Source organism: Stegodyphus dumicola, chromosome 8, assembly GCF_044657685.1.
Source record: "Stegodyphus dumicola isolate Sdum_Otavi_A_Nest chromosome 8, ASM4465768v1".
Taxonomy (NCBI): Eukaryota; Metazoa; Arthropoda; class Arachnida; order Araneae; family Eresidae; genus Stegodyphus; species Stegodyphus dumicola.
Window position 1 is genome coordinate 35,977,165 of NC_140775.1, and position 23,679 is coordinate 36,000,843.

The 23,679-nt window shown below is 29.2% G+C and overlaps 2 protein-coding genes across 2 annotated transcripts in view; one reads left to right on the forward strand and one right to left on the reverse strand.

Moving 5' to 3' along the window:
• Positions 1 to 20,485, forward strand: part of LOC118185793 (small subunit processome component 20 homolog) — a 219,401-nt gene extending 198,916 nt beyond the window's left edge. Inside the window, exons 57-62 of the mRNA XM_085821737.1 lie at positions 3,635 to 3,795; positions 4,442 to 4,513; positions 4,804 to 4,977; positions 6,148 to 6,274; positions 16,475 to 16,620; positions 18,356 to 20,485. Coding sequence (XP_085677863.1) covers positions 3,635 to 3,795; positions 4,442 to 4,513; positions 4,804 to 4,977; positions 6,148 to 6,274; positions 16,475 to 16,620; positions 18,356 to 18,499 — 824 coding nt within the window. The 3' untranslated portion in view covers positions 18,500 to 20,485. The remainder of the gene's footprint in view (positions 1 to 3,634; positions 3,796 to 4,441; positions 4,514 to 4,803; positions 4,978 to 6,147; positions 6,275 to 16,474; positions 16,621 to 18,355) is intronic.
• Positions 20,434 to 23,679, reverse strand: part of LOC118185792 (G1/S-specific cyclin-D2-like) — a 63,396-nt gene continuing 60,150 nt past the window's right edge. Inside the window, exon 5 of the mRNA XM_035355699.2 lies at positions 20,434 to 22,756. Within this exon, the coding sequence (XP_035211590.1) occupies positions 22,571 to 22,756 (186 nt within the window). The 3' untranslated portion in view covers positions 20,434 to 22,570. The remainder of the gene's footprint in view (positions 22,757 to 23,679) is intronic.

A 23,679-nucleotide genomic window follows, 5' to 3' on the forward strand; every position in this document is an offset into this window, starting at 1 on the left:
TACATTAAACTAAACTGATCTAATTTGCTTGATTTTGTAGTTATTCCTTACACTTAAAGCTAACTGATTATAATAAACATATAAAAATTGTAATTTATCCAACTGTTAGTCAAAATAATATGGATATTTAACTGAAAATTAAAGCATTCAATTCTTAATTCATTTCTTTTATATTTATATCTCCCTATAACTGTGTCCTGAAAACATAAAAAACTTTTGAAATATTTATTGTGTTTTTAGATGAATTTACTTGAACTTTTTATGATGAAAAATTGTCTTAATATATCAACATTTGAAGATTTATTTTGGATTGATACATCATGTAGTCCAGTGCACTTTTTAAAGTGTACAATCCAGCCAGAACTGTCTAAAAATTCCCTTTTCACTTAAGTATAGAATTTGGTTTCTTTTGGCAGTGTAAACTTATCAGACTCATAAAAAATGTACAGGGAATTATCACTGTGTCTGGAATAGCAACAGAGTCTTGACAAGATTTAAGCAAAACTTTTCATTAAAAATCAGAGCCTAGGCATAGAACGTACTTCTTGTGCATGACAAGCTCACCTGCCACTTGCGACAAGGTTGTTAAGAATTATTAGTCCAAAGGGATTTGAATCCCGAAGGACTATTAGTTTCGTTTTGGCATTTTGCGTCGGACGGATAAATGTCGGTTCACTTTTCAAACTGTTGCCATAAAATGTTAGAGTCCTGCATTATATTTGAAGAAATTAAATAATGAAAATCTGCATAAATGTATGTATATTTCTCACATTGTCATAAAATAATGGTACATAGAGTCATCGAATTTTGAATAACGTAATCCTCCAACGAATATGACCATGTGGAAGACCAAATTTGAAATTTGAAATTTGTTTTATGATCGATTTCCTATTTTTTAAAACTTTGACGAATTTTTGATTAACAAACTCAATGATTTCAAAGCGAGCAATGGCAGCATTGTGCAGAAAAAAACATTTTTATCTCCAGCGCGTGAGTCTCTGTATCGGAAATTCTAAAGCTATTTTGCGATATTGCTGTTGCACTGGATCTTATGGTTTAAGTGCGAGGAACATGATATTTAATAAAGAAAGGTAACACACAAAATGTTAAAAAACGCCCCTTCGGACGTAATTTAAAATCTGAAACATTTCAGCTTTTTTTTTTTTTTTTTTTTTTTTTTTTTTTTTTTTTTTTTTATGTTTATTTTTTAATATTTCCTGGCTCATGAGGAAGCCTCACTTATATTTTGTCAGTATAGTTTAGTAATTTATGCAGGGCAACACTGATAGATATTCAAGTTCTAGAATGGCGTAGCTTCCCCCCCCCCATGATAATAAAGTTTGTTATAATTGAAACTGATTTTATTCTGTGAATAATCACCGTAGGTATAGTTGCTAGTGACTGTTTTGAAACTATGATGTGAGTCTATAATTAAAGACTACTTCATGTTGAAGTATGAATTATACTTGTAAATATTGAAATCTAGATAAGTCAGTGACTTTTTTCTTATAAGCTTTAACAGAGGTAACTTAAAATACAGTTTGATTTAAATTAAAACTTAGTAGTCAAAGCCTACACAATTTATATAATGAGAATTTGGCTCAAAAACTTCTCAGTGACGTAACAATTGAAATATTAGTAGCTATATGACAACACCAACGCATTGCAATCTTATCAGAGCTAGCAAAACCTAGCAGTGTGTCCTCAAGAGGCAGAAACATACTTTATCTTACAATTCAAAAACCTCAGCTTAAATACCCACAAACCTAATTTGCATTCTGATAGGGAAACAGAAAGGAGAAGTGAGATTACAAGCTGAAATTGTTACTAACTGGTTAAATAAAATAATAATAACCGTACATACTCATTAATTGTGTCATTTCAGAAAATAAAAGAGCTCAAATCTTTTCTTTTAATAGTTTAGTCCTGACCAGAGTTCAGTTCAAGAGTAAAATCTTGTCTATCCAGAAAGCTTGGGAAATGCTCATTTCAGATAATCAAGAAGGTAGTTTATTCCTGAGCAGAATTCAGCTCAGTAGTAAAATGTTACCTATCCAGAAAGCTTGGGAAATGCTGAATGCTGGGTAACTGATAATGTGGGATAGTTGAGCATATAAAACAAATTATGAGTAGAAAAGCCAAATGAATGAAAGAAATTTCCAGTCTAAAATTATAAAAGCAATCATCTTATTTCTTATCAACTTGTACATCAAAAGCTACATTTAAAATTATCTAAGATTTCAAATATACAAAATGCATTTCAGGCATGAAAAGCTGACATATTTTTTAGGCCTTAAACAACATTTTATCTGTAATCTTTTAATATTTACAATTAGCTTCAATTTTAAGCATCAAAGATTGAATACTACATAGTAAAATAAAAGTTAAGAAAATATAACAATTAAAAACTTGACTGAAAATTAATATTTTTTGTCTTTTTTACTGAGGGCTTTCAATTGCACTGCTGCGCACACTAGGAATTATTATTGCTACTAGGTACTTATGGAAACATAGTTCAATAGTACAATAAATTTCACCACAAATGATACCAATTATTAATTATAGAATGAAACAACTATCTCAGATTTACTTACTATTCTAGATTACTTGGTGCTTAAATAATGATTTCTACCTCAAGAATTTTTCTATTGAGAGGGTTTTCCCTTCTTCCCATTAACTAAAGAAGGTAGCAGAAAATATAAATATCTTCTAACTGTGAATTTCTTATCTATAATTAAATTATTTTATTTATATTATTTTGTAATGGACCTGTTAGTCCATATTATTGACCCTCGAAATACAATTTTATCCTGTAGACCCTGGTTGGGAAATACTGATATAAGCATATAATTTTTCATCACTGGTTATTAACTCTTTAAAAAATGGATAATTTTTATAGCATTCCAAAAGCAAGTAATGTATGCTGATAAATTGTGCTAAGTTGAATTTTTCTAAGTTCATATGGGATTCAAACATCAGTTTTTTTTCTGGTAACCAGACCTTTTCAAATGAATTTAGACTCTTGACTAGCTCATATATGGGTATGTGATGATTCAGTTATTGCTTTTAATTTGCTGTCTTCAGTTTCAAGTTAGTCTACTAAAACATGTTGTATCTGAACTGAAAAATCACTGGAATGAAATTTTGTAAATCATTTCTTGCATGTGCATCATCACCGTACATAATGTGGTACTTTTTATGCTTGAGGAGATAAAAAGGAAAATGGGACAGAAATGTTGATTTTTATGTTCCACCCTTCAACATAATATGCCTGCATAAACATTACAGAATTTTAATAAGTTTTATTTAAAACACATGCTGATATCTCAGCTGCCACAATGTGTTCTCAAAGCACTATTTCATTGTTTGAAAATTATTCATTGAATAACATTAAAATCACCTGCGTGCTATTTTACAGAAAAATAAAAAGTGGTTTCCAACAGCCCCTATTACACAGTCAAATTGTTTATGAAGAGCATTCATTCATGCAATAAAACTGGAATTTGAACCAACAAGTTTTACTCTGCAGGAATTACTTCAGTACTAATAAATAGTATTCTTTAAAAATAATAATTTGTTGTTCCATCATAATTGTATTTCTATATGATCAATTTAATACATATTTCATTTTTAGAGAATGTTCAAGGGCTTATTTTGCATCCTCATGCTTGGGTACGTTTTGCAACTAGTCAGTTATTTGGACTTTTACTGTCAACTTATACAGTTGAAGAAATTTGTGGTGCTATCTGCAGCAAGAAAAAAACAGTATCTGTGTATTTAAATACCAAACAAAAGGTATGCAGTGGCTTAAGCTATACACCTAAAACTCTAAAGAATTTTTTAAATAATGTTTCATATAGTATTTAAATTACAAAGCATGCATGATTTTGGTTATATTAAATGGCCTTAAAGTATTTCTTGATGGAAAAAACTGCATCTCAAATTTTATTTTTTTATAGTTATTGACTATACATTACTTGATGTGTTAATAGTGTCTGGGAGTTTTTTGTAGTGTAAATAACTAATGTTTTTTCAAAATGTTAAAAAAAAAAAAAAAAAAAAAAAAAAAAGAACATTTAAATTTATTAATTTAATAGCCACATTACTTCTCCCTTTCCTTATCAATTTATAATTGCTGGCTCATATTAAAAATGAAGTTATTTCAGAATATTGTAGCTCATTTTAAGATCCATTATATATCAGTTTTAAGCCAAAATAGCAGACTTAGATATACTGCATAACTTATAGATGTGGTGAAAAATGTATTAGGTAAAGTAAATTTTGATAAACTATGTTTAAATCATATTGCTGCTTTTTTTTTTTTTTTTTTTTTTTTTTTCAAAATTTATTTAGTGACATATATCTTTTAGCATATTTTATACTTAATAATATTTTTATGTTGCTGACTTCAGAGATTGATGAGCTCTTTTTCGTATATTAGCTCAGAGACTTATCAGCAGACTTTGCAACACAACTCCAGAGTCTTTACTTGAATGTAGATCATGGTGAACAAGTAAATAGTTCTTTGTCTCTTTTTGAATGACTTTTAGTAAATCTCAGACAAAACAATATTTGCAAATATTGTTTTATATAATATATAATTTTAAGCAATATTTATAATCAGTTAAAAACTACTATTTTAAACAAAAATATGCCATTTTAAATTACTGACCTATTTTAAAGTTTTGTAAAAGATAAATATACTTTAAGTTTTATAAATTAATTTTTGAATATGACATTTAAAACAAATAAGTGTCAATTTTGAAAGAATTTATTTTTAATTTTAAATAATATTTATTGTAGATTATCAGGAATCTGGTATATATAGCTAAAGTTAATTCAAAGCTCTCAGAACTCTCAGGTGAAAGCATAAATGAAAGTTCTGAAAATGTGGAAGTTACATTAGAATGGATTATTCGGAAGCTCTGTCGTGAAGCGAAAAAAGAAGTTTCTGATTCAGCCAATAAATCTGAAAGAGTAAGTTATCTTTAGTTGAATTTATATGCTTAATTTTCTTTGTATTATAATTATGCAGTCACAAAAAATATTGAAATACTAAATATTCAGATAAACTTAAAATACCCTATTTCCTCACATATTTCCGCCTTAGCTTTTTAGCACTAAATTCTGAAAATCTTAAATATATCACATATAAATATATTCTTTCCCCTTCCTCAATGCAATTTAGAGAAAGAACTCCCCTTAATTTTAAAATGGATTCATCAAATTAATGATTGTTTTCATCGTACTAACAAAGACAAAACCTCGCAAGCTACCTGCGTGGGTCATGCCGAACCATTTCTTTCTAACTGTTGAACTTTATGCCTGCTTAAAATGAGAAAACAATCATAGCAAAGCAAACTTGAATTATCTTTTCAATGTACAGTTTCATTGAGTCAGCTGTCCATTCATTTTCTCTAATTATTTATGGATGATTTGAGGTCTGAGAAGAAGCAGAGATAATGACAAGAACAAGTCAGAAGTTGGAGTGAAGCAGAAATGAAGATATCCATTGGGATAGTTACCTGCAGTTTATCCATGACACTTTTCATGTGTTACAGTCTTACTTTAACCATATCCTTTGGAAATTAAATTATTCTCATAATTTTTCTCTCTCAATTTTCAAGCAATAAAATGAGTAAATAAAAGGGGGTGGAAATATGGTAAATTGTGATCATGTATTAATGTGTGCTTTATTAAAAGTAATTTGAAATTGTTTCAAATTGCAAAATTAATGTTTTATTATAACTCTAAAATATGTAATATAGGATAATATTTTCATTAAAAGTTTATAATATAATATGTATTTCTTTTTTTTGCTTAAATGTTATGGCAGAAATTGAAATTTTTATGTGTCAATTGTCATTTCTTATTTTTTTCTGAATACTTGCATTAACAATATTGATGCTAGGTTTTATCATGTTATATCATTTTTGCATTTATCATTATTAACCTTCCAGTTATGTGGAATTTTCATTCCATGGTTATACTTTAAATATTTTTTCACCATGAGATAATAAATTAATATATATTTGATACAACAAAATAAGTTTTAGTAATAAATAATAGTTTATAACTCTTTATTTATTAGATAGTCCTACTTTTGTAGATTTATTTTTAACTAGCATTATATTTATCTATTTACAGCGCAAATGTGTTTTTATGTTCATTGCTGCCATTGCTCATGAACTTGGAAAAGAAAAGGTGTTCCCTATGTTGAACAGTATACTTGTGCCACTCTGTAGAGAAATTTCTGATGCTTCTGAACATCCAGGTATGCTGACCTAAATTATTTTACAGTTGTCCTAAAAAAATAGATGAAGACATTTTACTGTTAGAGATTATCTTAAATAGAAAACTTTTTATGCTGCTGAAAAAGGTAAATTTCTAAAATTAGTGTGTGCTGAATCTTTTTGATAGGCCATCCAGCATGAACAAGGGAAATAACTAAAACAATAATATTTATTAATAAATAATTTTAATAAAATATAAAAAGTTAAATGAAAGCATTCATAAATTAATATAAACTGATTATAGAGGAGTAATGAATTAAAATAAGCTCTTAAAAATGAAATGAATAAAACAATGAAAGATGTCTAAATTAATGATAATAAAACATGAACACCAGAAAAAAGAGAGGTATTCTATGCCATTAAATAAAATTGCTTCTTTAAGTTGTCTTCTAATTTATTTTAAAACCTTAAACAGGAGAATAGAAGAGTCCATAAATACTCCTCTTCCTCAAAAGAGGGCATTTTAGAACAGGGGAATTATTCTTTAGATGCTCAAATTTTTATATGTGCTTTTTTCTTCAAAGATATAAATTCTGTAATTAGTATCAATGTTAATTTTGCAAACCATAAAAAATATATTTCCGCGTAAATTGTAATTTCGCGCGTATAATCCGCGGACTATCTGTGTTTAAAATGCGAATTTTTGAAGCTCCGGACTATCCACCAGTGCGGATAATACGCTGGTTGTTCACGGTTAAAATCGTTGAAATTTTAAAAACACGCTGTCGTGAACTGCCGATGATCAAATATAAAAAAAGCGCGAGATTCCAAGAAAACATTCATATGTATCGTATTGATAGTAAACCATAGAGCATAGTGCAGAATGAATGAGTAGTAGCAAGTAGAGCTCCTAAAATCCAGGCTGGCAGATCAAGCGATGCCGGATATGAGCACTCAGCGCAACCAGAGTCTTGTATCCCAGTATCCTTCACACTGCTTTAGCACAACTGCCGGGAGGGGGAAAAGTAGTTGATGCGTCAGCTCAATTTTTAGGAGCCTTAGTAGCAAGTACCTGGAGTACTAAAAAAACTGCGATTCGTTTACTTACAGCGTGGTTTGGCAACACCGAGTGAGTGAGGTCAAAGGTCACATTTCATTACCACTTATCACGAGGATACCATGTTGCACAGTATTTTGTTTTCGTATTTGTCTTTCATCTTCGATGACGTTGATGAAACATCGCCGGAGTTTTACTGCCAAGTTTAAACTCAAGGTAGTTGAGAAAGCTGAAAAAGATGGAAATAGAGAAGCGAGTCGTTATTTTGAAGTGGACGAGAAAGCAGTGAGAAATTGGTGCAAACAAAAGGATGTGTTAAAAAGCATGGGAAGAAAGCGATCCAATCGGCACGGAAAAGTAAAATGGACAGCTTTAGAGGAAAATTTACTGAGATGGGTTCTCGACCAAAGAAATGATGGACGCTCCATTTCAACAGTTAAAATCCGTCTCCGAGCGAAGTCCATGGCAGAAGAGATGCAGATAACAGATTTCAAGGGAGGGATAAATTGGGTTTACCGCTTCATGCATCGTAAAAACTTGAGAGTTCGCAGAACGACAATGTGTCGGCTGTTCTGGACGACGTAGATGAAAAAAAGCTTCTTTCCTTCAGTTTACAGGGAAAGTTATTGCAGAAGGGAAGTATTCCCCAAAAAATATTATAAATATGGACGAAGTTCCATTAACATTTGATTGCCCAACGAATCGCACCGTCGATACTTGTGGAGTGAAAACAATATCAATAACAACAACTGGTCAAGAAAAGACCCAATTCACAGTGATGCTCGCCTGCTGTGCTGATGGCACAAAGTTGAAGCCGCTCTTAATCTTTAAGAGAAAAACAATTCCCAAGGAAAATTTTCCTTGAAGAGTCGTAATACGGTGCAATGAAAAGGGTTGGTGCAACGAGGACATTATGCTCTATTGGTTTCAAGAAGTTTGGAAGAAGAGAGAAGGTGCCTTTCTCAATTCCAAAGGAGTACTAATTATGGATTCCATGAGGGCGCACATAAAAGACAGTGTAAAGGCGGAAGCTAAAAAAAAAAATTGGTGCTGAACTTAGCGTTATTCCAGGAGGTTTAACAAAAATCCTGCAATCTCTGGATATTAGCGTGAACAAAAGTTTCAAGTCCCACGTACGTGCTTGCTGAGAGATCTGGATGTCGGAAGGTTTACATACTTTCACAAAAGGAGGAAATATGAGATGCGCTTCATGCAGTGAAGTTGCCGAATGGGTCAATAAATCCTGGAAAAGTGTTAAAGTGTCAACCATCCGATCAGGAATTATAAAAGCCAGGATTGTTAGTGAAAGTGAGGAAATTACTGACAGTGAAGATAGTGATGCTGAAAATGAACTTTTGGACACTCTTCCCGAAAATATATTAGAACTGTTTAATTCTGATACCGATGAATCGGACTTTGAAGGTTTTCCTGAATGTAGTAGAATGTGTGATTAATTAATATATGATTAATTAGTAAGCACTGTTTTTATTTGTATTTAGCGTTTTATTTCTGAAGGTATATTAGTAAGCAAGTACTTTTTTTTCTATTTATACTTAGTTCTTTGTTTCTAAAATACATTAATATCGCCGTATTAAAAAAACAAAATTTCGGACGTATAGTCCACGGACTATCAATGATTTTTGAAATTTTTTTATATAAAATCGTGTCTGCGGACTATACGTGCGAAATTACGGTAATAAAATTGTCTACTTATATTGCAGTTCAGTTATACTGGAAATCCCGGAACTTATCGTGCTTAAATGTCTAACATACTGTTGCATGCATACAGGTTCGTAATAGACTGAATGTACAAGTGTGATAATAGGTTAATAGAATTTATTCGTATCAAAAGAAATATATCAGAACTCTGTAAGTTTCCTCAGAGATATTTGTATGAGTGTTCACAATATCATGCAATACAATCAGTAGTTATACTTCAAGCTACTAAAAACATTAAATACAACTCAATTCAAAGCGGATCAAAAAAGAAAGCTAACTCTAATATCTCAGTTCACGTGGAACTTAACAACAGTAACCGAGCAACTGAACTGATGCTCTCTCTCTCTCTCTCTGGCTTTTTATAGTTTTCAAACGGTCGCGAGAAATTTCTGGTACTTTCTGCTTCTTGAAATTTTTTTAAAGTGATAAGAGAATGGAATTATGGTTACAGCCAATATAGCAGTCAATCATATTATTCAATTTCAATGCGAATTACCAAGATATCCATTTAGTCAAAGTTAAATAAATACACGTGCCCCTGTATTCTTACTGTTCCGGCATAGCTTTCTCTTAAAATTTGTCTCACTCTACATTACAAAGAAAAATACAGTGATTTTATTTATAATTCTACTAAAATTTACTATCTAAGTACAAAATTCTTATTAATACTTTGCTTGAAATTACTTTTTTCAAAAACTGAGAAGTACTAGAGCTTGGCTTCAATTGAATGAAAAAAGGAAATCCATTGAACAAGATCTTTGTATTAACTCAAGGAAATTAAATAAACCTCTAAATCACAGGTTGGCTGTAGCCTTGTTGCTTCAGCCAAGATATATTCTCCTAATTAATAAGAACTCTGAAGCTTTAAAACCCATATTTTCTCAAAAATGAGACCTGCCTATTTTAGCTGTATCATTAGTCTAAAATTTGGTAGGGAGTCATAAATTGCTATTTGATGAATGAAATTGCAAAATGTAAGGAAGGTATTTAATAATCATATGTAGAATAATTATGCTGTTTAAATGCTAAACAAATTATATAAGTAATTACAATACCTCTAAACTGCAAAATTACTATTAATTAGAGTATCCACATATAGCTGAGCAATTTCCGTTTAGGCCTGTATCCACTATATTGGTCATTAGTATATACCTGAAAGTATATCACTAACCTTTCTTTCTATACCATAATGAAATATTGTATTTAATCAGACAACTTATCTTTCATTCTTATCAGAATTGTTACTGTTCTCTCAAATATTCATTTACATTTTAAGTTATAAAATTTAGCCTTAAATCTAATGAGATCTTATATTCAAGAGATCTTACTTTTGAATAAATCCATATTTATTTCAAAGTAAGACCATTTCAAGTGGTAATTAATTAAAACTGTGATTTATGTATACATTTACTGTCTGTCTACGAGAACAGCTCCTGCCAGTGTCTGGAGAGTGGCTGTCGTTATAGCAACTTGCTAGTATATTTCAAATAGGGATGAACCAAGGGTTGCCAATTCATCTTTAAATGTGCCAAGGTGGCAAACTGAAAAGTAAATGTTCAAGACACCCCTATGGAAAATGGGTTAAGGCTCGTTTCTACAGCAACAAACAGCTGCATTTTAACTGGTGAGAGCTTATCTTATGATAGACAGACTATACATATTTAATAAAGTGACTGTACAAATAATAATAAAAAATAATATGCATATGTCTCAATGTGAAAAATTTAAGTTCTTGTTCATCTTCATTTTAAACTAATAGTACTTGCAGTATTAGCTGTCCTGTTGGAAAATACTGTGATAATTTTGATGGAGAGATGGCAGCAATATTATTTGCAATTGATAAATTGAAAGACAGTCCTGATCCCAATATTGTGTTTCTCGTTGATTCTCAAGCTTCTGTATTGTCGCTTGTGAATTAAAAATACAATAAAAATGCACATATCCATATTTGTAGAGCAATGCTTTTTGAACTTAGGAATTCTAGAGGAAACAAAGTTCTCCAGTGTATTCTGAGCCATTGTGGCATTTTTGGTAATAGGAGGCTGATAGACTTGCTAAAGCTGGTTCTCTAATGACTCGGCCTGATTCTCCTCTGCCTTTGCGCAGCATTAAAAGGATTGTAAACAAAAAAATTAAGAATAATAGAATGACCTTATACAGAGCTGTGGGTAAGTAGTGGAACATCCTGCATAACAAAAAGAATAAAATTCCCAATTCTTTACCTCAATCTGTTGGAGTTGCTTATTTTCAAATGCTAACTAGACATGATTATTTACAAAGGCATTTATGTCGTATTGAAATCAAAGATACAGCTTATGCCTTTTGGGTCGTCAAAGTAGCATGGATGGTGACAACTCTTTTGATACTAGTTTTAATTCTCATTTTCATTCTTCTTCATTTTATTGGGCTGCTCGTTGCTTAATGGCAGAAGTGTCGCTGATGGGTGTAAGATTAGAAGAAAAAAATTTAACCTAAATTTAATTGAAAAGGATTGCTGGTTGCATTAATTGATGATTGTAAAAGATGTCTACTCCCTTTAAATTATAATATATTACTTACTAATTATAAGCAAAATATAACAGGCTTTAAAGGGCTACCTGAGTAGACCATGAATGATATTGGAAATATCTTTTATTAATTACAGTAATGCTATAAATGTTCATAATTATCTGTTTGACATTTTATAAATTATATACTATACAGGTATCCCTTTTATAGCATGGCCTTACTGTTCCATAATAAAAAAATTGTGGAAAGCCTTGGCAAAAGGGTTTCATTCTAGCATGTTAATGAATATGTGTAAACCCTCTTAATAACACTTTGTGTATGTACATTGTTTAGTATTTTTTGTTACCAAACGAATTACTAGTGTGTCTTTGCAACAATAGATCGCATTGCTGCCTGATGATTCAATTCTGGTTGCTATGGTAACGAACTTTCAACTCATAACTTGTGATTTGTATTCTATTCTTTTTATTATTATTATTGTTTTTATTATTATTATTATTATTATTATTATTATTATTATTAATTGCTACAGTGCTAAGAGTGACGTGTAAATTAGTGGTATTGCAGTCCGCTTACCTTTTTTTTGTGAACTTATTCTTAACATATATATTTCAATAATATGTTGATTTTCATTCTGAAAACTTTGAATATGCCATTTTATGTAGTATGCAATAACTATTTATTTACACACACACACACACACACAAAAAAAAAAAAAAAAAAAAAAGGTAATACTGCATTTTCTTGCATCAAAATTCCTTTGAAATTGTGTCGTGCCCATCATTTACACAGTATATATCTTGTGCTCCAAATATTCAATTGGTAAGCTGCATAAATTATGTAACTGTGCTTTGGAGGAAAACTTCTTTTTGTGTGTGTTACTAATTAGTTTAGTCATATTTGGGAGTAATTATTGCAAAATAATATTTCAGTCATTAACCATGTCTGAAAGTAAGAAAACAATTTTTTTTTAAAGTTGAAAATACAAATTTTGAATAATTTGTTAAAGTAAGGCATCTGATGCTGAAAAATTCTAGATTTATATGAGGCATTAGTGAGAAACATTAAAAAAATATTTTGTTTTTAAAAGTTTTGGGGATGCATTTCTGTATTTTGTGTTGGTTGCTAGTCTCATATAACATGATTTCACACAACACAGTGTTTTCTAAGAACCTATCTACCATGTTCTAGGAAGGATACCTGTATTTCAAATTCTGTGAAGTAAATATGCTTTTAACCACTTGCACTAAACAGATGGTTTTATGAAATACCATATCACTGTTTTTCCCAGTTTAATTAAATACTAGTATAAATAACTGTATTACTTGAAGATTTCAGTAACATTAATCAGTTATGCATTAGTAAAACTATCTTCTAAAATACTTGCTTGTTTCCAGTGAATTGCAATTAGAGAATAATTTAATCACTCAAAATAAGTTGTAATTGATGCATGAATTATGTTTTTATGGTCTTGTTATTTTTAAATACCTGTATTGTAATTATTTACATTCATTAAATGCCACATAAAAATGAAAGAACAGAAACGATATCTAGTTATGGTCATAATAAAGTTATCACACAATGGAAACTTACAGGAACTTTATTATGAGGTAGTGACAAATTTAATACAAAATTGATGGTATTTTTGTGGTATATTCAATACTTTGTGAAGCAAATCTGATGTTATGATCAATAATATTAAGAGCATGTGATAACATGTAACTGAGCCCTGTTAAAGGTTTTCATAACTAGTACATCTTATATCTATGAGTCATATGTTTCAAGATTTGTTTGTGACTATAGGCAATAGAGGAATGCTATATAAAACTAGTATAGTATACTTAGAGGCCTGGTGGTGCAGTGGCTAGCACATTCTGCAAGAGCACCACAGGTCCAGGGTTTGATCCTTGGTCTGGGCAAGGCTGGCTCAGCCTTTCATCCCTTAAGCGAGTCAATAAAATGAGTACCAAGTTTACTTGGGAACTAAACACAGGGAGTCCTGAGACAAGCTGATCACTTATCTAGGGTAGATGCTCATGCACCCCAGAGCCCATGGTCTAGAAAGCAGATATAAGGGCACTGCAAACCATGGCTTACTGAGGGCTGTTGCATCAGAATTTTTTTTAATATAGAATGTTTATTTTCAATTAAATTTAATAGGTAAATGATACTTTCTAACATTAAGCAACAATTCTATGTACTATGCTAATGTACTGAATATAAATGTAATATAAAATACATTATGCACTAAATGTGGTATACTCTCTCTTACAAAATTATTACTTAAATTGTATCACAGCCAAGCTTCAGTAGTTTTTGAGATAAATTGTAATTCTAGCCAGGTCTGGCAGTAGACTAAGGACTTTGGAATTTCTATTGTGGAACTAAATTATAGTTTCAGCAGAAATGTCTTTTGATCTCCTAAAATTTTATTTGGAAAGTAATTAATTCTTAAAAATTGATTCTAACTTCTGATTGTATACCTGTCTTTCTGTGGGAAAAAAATCCCTGAATATAGGTTGACATTTTAAGAAAACCTTCTACCCACATGTCAAAACCTTATTCCCCAGGAAACAAATTAAATTTATGAGAGCTTGTTTGAGAATTGTAAATTTTATGTTTCTGAAAGTACTAGAAATAATTAGTTATGCCATCATAGCTGCTGATTTGGTATTCGCAGTTTCATTCACTGGTGATTTAGAACAGGAAAGTTGATTATTTTTGTAAGTGTGCTGCAACATATAGTCCACTTAACTTCACGAAATATTAAGATGAACAGCTCAAATGCATCTAATGTTAGTGACTGTAGATTTTCAGAATGATGCAGCCAAATATGGAGTGAGGGTAAAAATGTGACTTAGAGTCTTATGTTTGTTCTCAACTTGCAGATCAACCTTCAAATTGTATAAAGCTTTTCCCCCTGCCATATTTTGCTCGACAACTAGAATTACATTTGCATAGGAATGTGCTCAAGTATTGCACTCTTCTCTCTTTGTTCCTATACCTTCTCCATTAAAATTTCTTTCCACAGTCACATTCTCTCTGTCCTCATTAGCGATGCTTTAAACGTGTGCTTGTGGGGAAAATGGACTGTATTTCAATCATTCTCTGAAACAGTACATGTACTGTATATCCTGGCCTTAAATTCATCTGGAGCACAGCTCTGCTATTTCTTAGTTTTTGCGTGAACTTAGAATTCCAGCCACAGCCCCAAATAAAATTAGGTTTGGTATTTTAATTTATTGTTTTACTACTTGTTAGTAATGTAGTCTACTTTGTTAAATTTTCATTTATGTCTTTACCTTTCCTGATGGCCTTCTAGGGCTTCAGTGCCTTTAGTTTCAGAAATTAAGTCTCTCATACCTATAAAAGTAAGGGGTTTCTGAACTTTTAACTTAGTCTGCAAAAGATATGTGAGAAATGAAGAAATGCATTTCTTGTATTGTACAGAATATTAGTAATTTCATAACTATAACATATAATCTTAACTATAACTTTTTAAGAGCTTTTATTGTGGTAAATCAGAGCTTGCACCAGAACCGGACTCCAATACTTCTTAGTTTTGGGGATAAATTATAATTCTAGCCAGAAAGCACTGGACCCTAAATAAGAAGGATCTGGCACTTCTTTTAGGTAACTGAATAACAGTTTCATTAGAAATTTGATCTCGAAAACTTTATTTTTAGCAATAAAATTATTTATTAAATTTTAATATATTTTTAGATTTAGTTAAATTTTAATTACTTAAATCTAATTATTTTAATGGTTAATTATTTAATTTTTTTAATTATTAATGATTTTATTAGTCCAAAGGGGCTTTGTCCCCGATTGTTTTCGTTTTGTGATTTTGCGTTTGAAAACTTTAAAAGGCTATATCACTTTTCAAATTGTTGCCACCAAATACTGCCACGCTGTATTATATTTAAAGAAATTAAATAATGAAGAATCTGCATAAATGTATGTATGTTTCTCGCATTGTGGTAAAACAACAGTACCTAGAGCCATCCAATTTTGAATGACATAATCCTACTGCGAATATTAGCATCTGAAAGCCCAAATTTGGAATTTGTTTTATTATCAATTTCATATTTTGTAAAACTTTAACGAATTTTTAATTAACAAACTCAACGATTAAAAAGCGAGCTATGGCAACACTCTACGGGGGGAGCCTTTTTATCTCCAGTGTGCGGAACTGTGTATCGGAAATTCTAAAGGTATGCTCATTTTAAAATTATTTTGCAACATTGCTGTTGAACTGAATTTTATGGTTCAAGTGCAAAGAACATGATATTTAATAAATAAAGGTAACAGACAAAATATTTAAAAAAATGCCCCTTTAAACGTAATTTAAAATCTGAAGCCCTTTTTTTTTTTTTTTTTTTTTTTAATTCTTGTTTCTCTTACCTGGCAGTCTACCATATACCATAGGACTCCAGCACTTCTAATTTTAGAAATTAATGCCTGTGATAAATAATAATTTTAAGAACAGAAGAGCTGCTGTAGCATACGATTAGTTATAATGAGAATAGGGTTAACACCAGATACAAAAGTAGAAGCAAATTTTATAAGAACCATGGTTTCTGAAAGAGATAGCCTCACTACTAATTCTCAAGAATTTGTGAGTTTAAAGAGTTTCTGTAACCTGAGAATACACATAAAATTCATAACATGTTCTCATATTTAGTTTTAATCACTTCAAGTGCAAATGTGTAAAAAGTGGGTATTGGGCATTTTTGAGCTGCTATACTTCAGCTATATTACAGGCTGTTGACACTTGCACTTTATAAAGCTTAGCAGAAATTGCCATTCCCCCTAGCACCTTTTACCATTCTAAACCACAAGTAAATGAAACTGCGGACACAAAGGTTCAAGTGTAAATAATTTAAGTATTTATTTTTCTAATGATATTTTTTAAATATTTATTGTTTATGAATGTTTTGTTATTTGTTCTGAGTAGATGAAGATCTGAAAAAAACTGCCAAAGAAGTTTTAGATCTCTTAGCAAATATCATTGGCATTGAAGAGTTTACAGCTGCTTATGCTGATGTACAGTCCTCATTATTTAAAAAGAAAATGAAGAGAAAGCAAGAAAAAGCCCAGGAGGTAAGCAGTAATAATGATAATCAAAAATGTGTTCTTTCTTTTCCCCATTTATAATTTAGTTTTCACCTTTTGATAGATTATTTAATGTTTTAAAACTAAATATCTGCTGATGTAGGGCTGTATCTAAACAGCATATATTAGTTAGATTTGCACAATTACTTATTTTATGTAATTTTCACAATTTTCCATTCATTAAGATGAATTTAAATTGTTAAAGAATGTAAGAAAAAATATTTTAATAACAATTTAATGTACATGAAATAGCAGAAAATCTGATGACCAGCTTCCCAGGAATAGATGAAATTTGTTGAAATTGATGAAATAAATAAATTAATTAATGTTTAGATTCCAGTTCTCCTGCATTTAGCGATTTCCGGCCTCATTCATTTGATCTAAATTTTCTGTAGTCATTTGTAAAACATCTTATGGATATTCAAACAATGTTTAATCACTTAATATGTGCATTTAATTTTGTTTTACACCAGTATGTGGTACATTACAAGTTTGTTCACACAATAGTATGTACATAATAATTAATTTTATCTTATTTTCCTTGTTTCTGAAAATACTTTGATATATTAAAGCTTTCCTTTCCTGCTTGGAAGTTTCTCAGTATAAAAGTGTAAGAAAATTACAAAATGAAACATACCAAAGAATATTATAATTTAGAATATCCAATTAAATAATTAATTTACTTACTAATGGAATTATTTAGTATATTATCTCCTTTGATAAAGGTAGTGATAAATCTTGAAAAAATTTTTAATGGAAATATCAAAAATGAATCAAGAAAAAATTGAAAATGTAATGAATAAACAAAGTAATTATTGTCATTGGCCAGAAATTAGTTGACTTTTCAAGGGAAAAAAAACCAACCACTAATCAATTAACAATAATTAATAAATGCAAAGGTAGTTCCTCTTTTACTCAAATAATTATTATTATAATAATTATGAAAAGGGGTTTTTTAGTAAGATAAGTTTAAGCTAAGTAAGTAGAGTTTAAGTGAGATGAGTTAAATAAAAGCACTGTATAGAATTCAGTGAGAAAGTGGCTGTTCTGTCAAGTTTAAAAATAAATTTAAAAATTATGAGATATTATTGTAATAGTGAATTGTAGTATTTTCTTATTTGATAATTGAACTTTTAATTATAAATGTGAGATGATGAATAGATTTCATACCGACAATCATGTGAAATCTGTGAATCAAAATTGGAAAAAAAAATAGTTTCTGATGTGTCAAATATGAAAAAAAAATTTTTATTAATTATAAACACAGAAAAGCAGGAACTTTATAATTAATGTGAGGAACTTTTCAATTATATACGAGGAAGAAGGGGAAAAAGTTATGAAATATATGCTAAGAAGAAATTTCATGCAGACAATAATTTAAACATTTGGAAAAAAGGTCTGGTTTTCCCTGTCACTTGGAATGTAAGTTTATATTTTCCTGGAATCTCATGTTTTATAGAATTTTTTATGTGAATGGGAACCTTGCATTTATATAAATTATATAAATTGAAAGTAATATAATTCATAATAGTTGGATTACTTAATGTTCTGTATTATATTTCCAATACATTTCTCATTTGCCTTTTTCTCATGCAAAATTATTTCTGCAATATTTGATAAAAATGTTGCTTTGACATGTTTGATACTAGTTCTATGCTATTTAATACTGATGTATTCATAAATTAGATTATATCACATATTCTAATTTTAAAATCTGTTTTAGGCTGTCACCAATCCTCAAAGTTATGCTCTAAAGAGAATTAAGAAACAGATTAATAAAAAGAAATCAAAAAAGAGAAGTATATTAAAACAAAAGGGGAAGAAGCCAAAGAAAACAACACTGTCAGATCTAGTGTTTGAGAAGTGAAATAATTTGTATCATAAGTTAAATTTGTAAATACATTTTTTATATAATAAATTATATTCTTCATACACACTTTGTGCATTTTAGGTGTTAATTTACATGTTTGTGAAAAGTACGCCTGAATGTTAATCATAACTGAGAAGCCAAGAGATCCTTTTAATTAATACTTGAATTTTTTATTTGCACTTTAAATTTGTAATTTCAGATAACAGATACCAGCATTTGATGAACTGTTATACAATACTTATGACATACAAATATTGCCATTTTTATACTGAGACATTAAAAAAAATCAAATATTTCACTTAAAAATTGCATAAATGTTCAGGTTTAAAACCTGAATGTATTTTTTTTATAAGTATGAACATGAAAATGGAAACTGAAAATATAAAAACAAAGATGACTTATGAAAATGTTTTTTAAAAATATAAATATTGCTTAGCATGCTTTTGTCTCAAATTAGCATCCATAATTGGAAAAAAAAACTAGTACTGAAACGTACCAAAAATAATAAAACATTTTAATTTATTTTCGTCAATTTAAAATTGCTATTTAAACATAATAGTAAAATACATTTTTTTTGGCATTGTATGATTATTCACCTTGTAACAATTAGAATTATCATTACTGTGTTAAGGCCTATGTCAAAAAATTATCATTTTTAAATTAAGGCTCTTTCGATAGAAAATATAAAACATACTCTCCCTTTTACTGCATATCCTGGAAAAGTTCCTTTTTTGACATAAAACTTATTGCAATAATGACACATATTTATAAAAGCTAAAAATCAGAATTCCAATATATTGCTCAGAAATCATTTAAAAAAATTGAGAATTATGAAAACAATTAATTTTTTATAACCGGAATTCATAACTTTGATGCATAACTTTCAATCTAATCATGTCACAGAAATTTAAAAATTAGTTTTAAAAAAGTAATCTTTTTGTATATATGAAGCATGTTGCTTATAACTTTCACAAACTAAAAGACTACATTTTCCATTTTCATAATTTCCAAATGTTGGCAGTGCTGTGTTCCTCAGTCTGTTTCACATCAAGAAATGCCTTATTTTTCATTAAAATTAAATTTTATATTATTTAAGGCACTTATTTTTTTGCACGTGTTCTCGAAACCATGCACTATATTGAGACAATTTGGTTGACGTAGGATGTTTCATTTATTTATCAGCTTTTTAAAAAGGCAGAGTGAATAAATTATTTTTGTTCCCCCTTTAATTTGGTAAATGTAATTAAGTAAATGCCAACTGGAAAATTTCTAAGCTTCTCTGTCTGTAGACTGAGAATTTAACTGAGAAATCTGCAATTATTTATTATTTCATTTAATTCTGAATACAATGTAATGGTAATGTTTAATACAATGTAATTAATAATAATTAATGGTAATTCTCCCTTTTGTATTATTTCAAGAACTTTATTTCACCTTTCTTGCACATAAATTCTGAATGATATATGAAATTCTACATTTTAAAAGCTGATAAAAATTTCACTAAAATAATTTAATTTTGGAATTAATGTAATACAAATTTAAATTGATTCAATAAAAAATTGTATAAAATTTAATATTTGCTAAAATGAGAATTAATATTTTACATTCTTTTTTTAAATCTAATGTGTTTTAAATATCACTTCAAACAGATTCATCACAGATGCTACTTTTTAACATTATAACAATTTGATTAACAATAAACTATGATAACATAGCTGAAATTTTTTAAAATGAGAATTTTCAAGGAATTTAATTCCCACAGGAAAAGAAGTACAATGATTATTTTTATATAACATGACTACATATAATTGGTATAAAAACAATTTTTACAAGGAACAAGGTCAAATTCAGGGTTAACTAATGTAACAACAAACAATCTACACTTATTTTTAACTACTACAGAAAACTGGCCAAGTAATGCAAAATGCCAGTTATTTTTTTTTTTTTTTTTTTTTTTTTTTTGAAAATTTTTCTTTGTTTTAACACACACAAAATGCAAATTTTAGACAGATTGAAGTAAAAGATATACAGTTTAGAGCACCATACAAGACCACAATATATTTTAAGCCATTTAAATATTTTACACATTCAGAGGTAGGAACAGATAACTTGCAGGCTTTCTTCCCTGATTTCTGAATTTTTTACAACCTCTTGATATTAGGTAATAATATTTAACTGTCAAGTTATCAGCATACATTCACACATGCACACATTTTATCTGTAGCATAAGAGCATTATAAGATAAACAGTTTCACAAAGCATTCAAAATTTTCTTATAGTATATAAGCATGATGAAACTTTTCCAGTATGACTGGAACTTAGAAAAATCTTTATACATTCCCTAAGTATGTTTCATAATGCATAAATGCAAGGCCAACAGTAAAGGCATTTTAACATTAAAATATACAGTTGTGTAATATGCTGCACATATTTTTTTAACCTGCAAAAACATTCACACATGTAATCCAAAGAGCATTATTAACCAACAATACAAGGCAACTTTTGCATTCCTGAGATTCTATTTTCACAGGACAGATGTTAATAGCAGAAAAATAAAAAGCCAAATTGTAATTAAATAGTAATAACTTAAAAAGCACAAATTTGATTAAAATTTATACAAAAATTTACAACTTCAGCTTACTCAGCATAGAGTCTGCTTACAAGTAATTAATTTTATAATGTACTTTTTTTCAACTAAACACACATCCTCTGTACTGCACAGCTTTACGTATATTGAATTCTGTAGCACAATCATGGTACGGATGGAATTTAAGACTAGATTGACTATATTTGACTGTATAATGTATTTGACTGCAATGATTAAATCAGTCTTAGTCTTAATCAGTCTAAAAAAACTAAAACCTAATAAAAAATTTTGGAAAATATTTTGACCAAAGATGGACGAGAAAACTTTAGTGTTTCACATAACAAGTAAATGCAATAAAATAAGTTGTTTAGTAACAAATGCAGGTTAAACATGATTTAAAATATTTAAATGCATATTTATCATCAATAATAAAAAATTTTGAAATTTTAATACTAACTCTGAACATTACAACAAAACAGGTACTTATAAAATTAATCAAATGAGTATTTTTAACAAGTGAATTAAATCTTTCAGCTAAAAATGTATAAAACATCAAAATGTAGATGATGATAAGATCCTTCGTGAATGGGCAAGGCACTTGAAAATACTAACTACTTATGAACACTTTATTGCATATAAACTATGATATGGCAATTGCTGTTGTATCAGTCAGGGTGATACAATGGCATAATTTAAACTTATGATATATAAACAGTACATGATCACATTTAATAATCTCTGAAGATTTATTAAATGCTACATAATGCACTTTAATGTTAATATCTTCAAAAAGTACTCAATATATAACAAGTTTATCAAAAATAATCATCCAGAAAAGAAATTGCGTGATTAACAAATGCTAAGACTTTATATACAAAATTATTTTTACCATTATAAAAAAATTAATTCCATCACACAATTTCTTATGAAAAAATTTGGTCCCTGTACGAATATTTAGTGTATAATTAAAAAATGCAAAATGTTTTGAAATTATGCAATGGAATGGATAACTACCACTTGAAAACACTTTGTACAAAACTGACCATTGACCCTTGAAAATTTACCATACAGTTTTCAACTGTTGTTTTAGAATATAAATTACTAAAATTAAGAGAGTAAACACTTTTTTTCCTCCCATACCATTTTACAAATATGGTATCATAAATGCAAACAGAATTTAATACTCTAAAACAGGAAAGACTGTATGGCAAAAGAAAATATGTATGTGGTGAATGGAAAATACTTCCACTAGGACAAGTAGCAGCTTATTATAACTTGATATTTAATTTAAAATTCTTGAACCACAGCCTAAGTATGCTTTTAGGACAACTGTTGTTCCACTCACAATCCATCTTACGGTCAAGTTCTATGACTAGCAATAAGTTATGTGTCCTTTCACTATTCCTACCATTTCTTAGTTCAGCACACAGCAATTCAATTTTTACAATTTTTTAGTCATTAGTTTTTTTAAATACTGTAAATTAAAACAACACGTCTTGGACATCAGGTGGATTTTCAGCTTGAATAATGCCCAATGAACCCATTTCTTGTTCTGCAAGTTTATGATTAGTTGACAAGCCTAATGAATTCAGAGATGCTCGAGTAGCGGCAGCAATGCGACTGACTATGGTTTCTTCTATTTGTTCCCAGCATGCCCGCAAACAGTCCTGTAAGAAAAAAGAGTTATATGTAAGTATTAGTTCTCATTAGGGTACAAGTTTATGCCATTTAATTATTTTTGTTATCATTCCATTGCTCGATTCACAGATATGTGTACAAAATAGTTCATCTGTCACATATTTGTTTCAACTGTTGCAAATACATCCATTACTATTAACTATGCTATGGAAAGGGAAATAAATTGTAGCATATATATAACAAAATATTTACAGCAGTGGAAATTTATTCTAATTATCCTCATAATTTGCACTTGAAGGCTGTTTTGAATTTGAACTTGAAGTTGATTTGCACTTGAAGTTTAGTTTGTTATTAATTGATTACATGTTTTTAATTTTTTGAATAATACACACATATATATTATTAAACTAAGAAGCTATTAAATAAATTTAGATGAATGTGTATAATATATAGATAAGCCTATAATATGATGCAAGCAATGAAATGTTAAAGTAAAAAGAAAGTATTATCTTGGTCCCTTATGTTTTCAAATTTTTTAAACCATGTTTTCTTTAAATTTACCAACTTAATACCAATAACTAACTAACTATAATAGGCAAAATAGGAATGCTCCTATTATGTTCATATTCTGCATAGTAAATTTGAATAAGGTTAAAAAAAAGCAAATGTCTGATGAAAATGGAAATAGAATTTTTAACAAAGATTCAAAAAGTATTTCCATGATTTTTTTTATTTATTTTCAAAAGCAAAAATGTAAATGTCGTTTAAATTACACAAATATGAAATAAATTGGTCAAGGCTGTATTTTCAGTTTTTTAAATCAATTGGCAATTACAATCAATACATGCTCAATTTAAGTTTGATTATGTATTACCATCAAAGTTAAATTGAATAGTAGAAACCTTCAAATAAATATTCTTAAGGCTTATAGAATAGTACTCTAAATATCAAA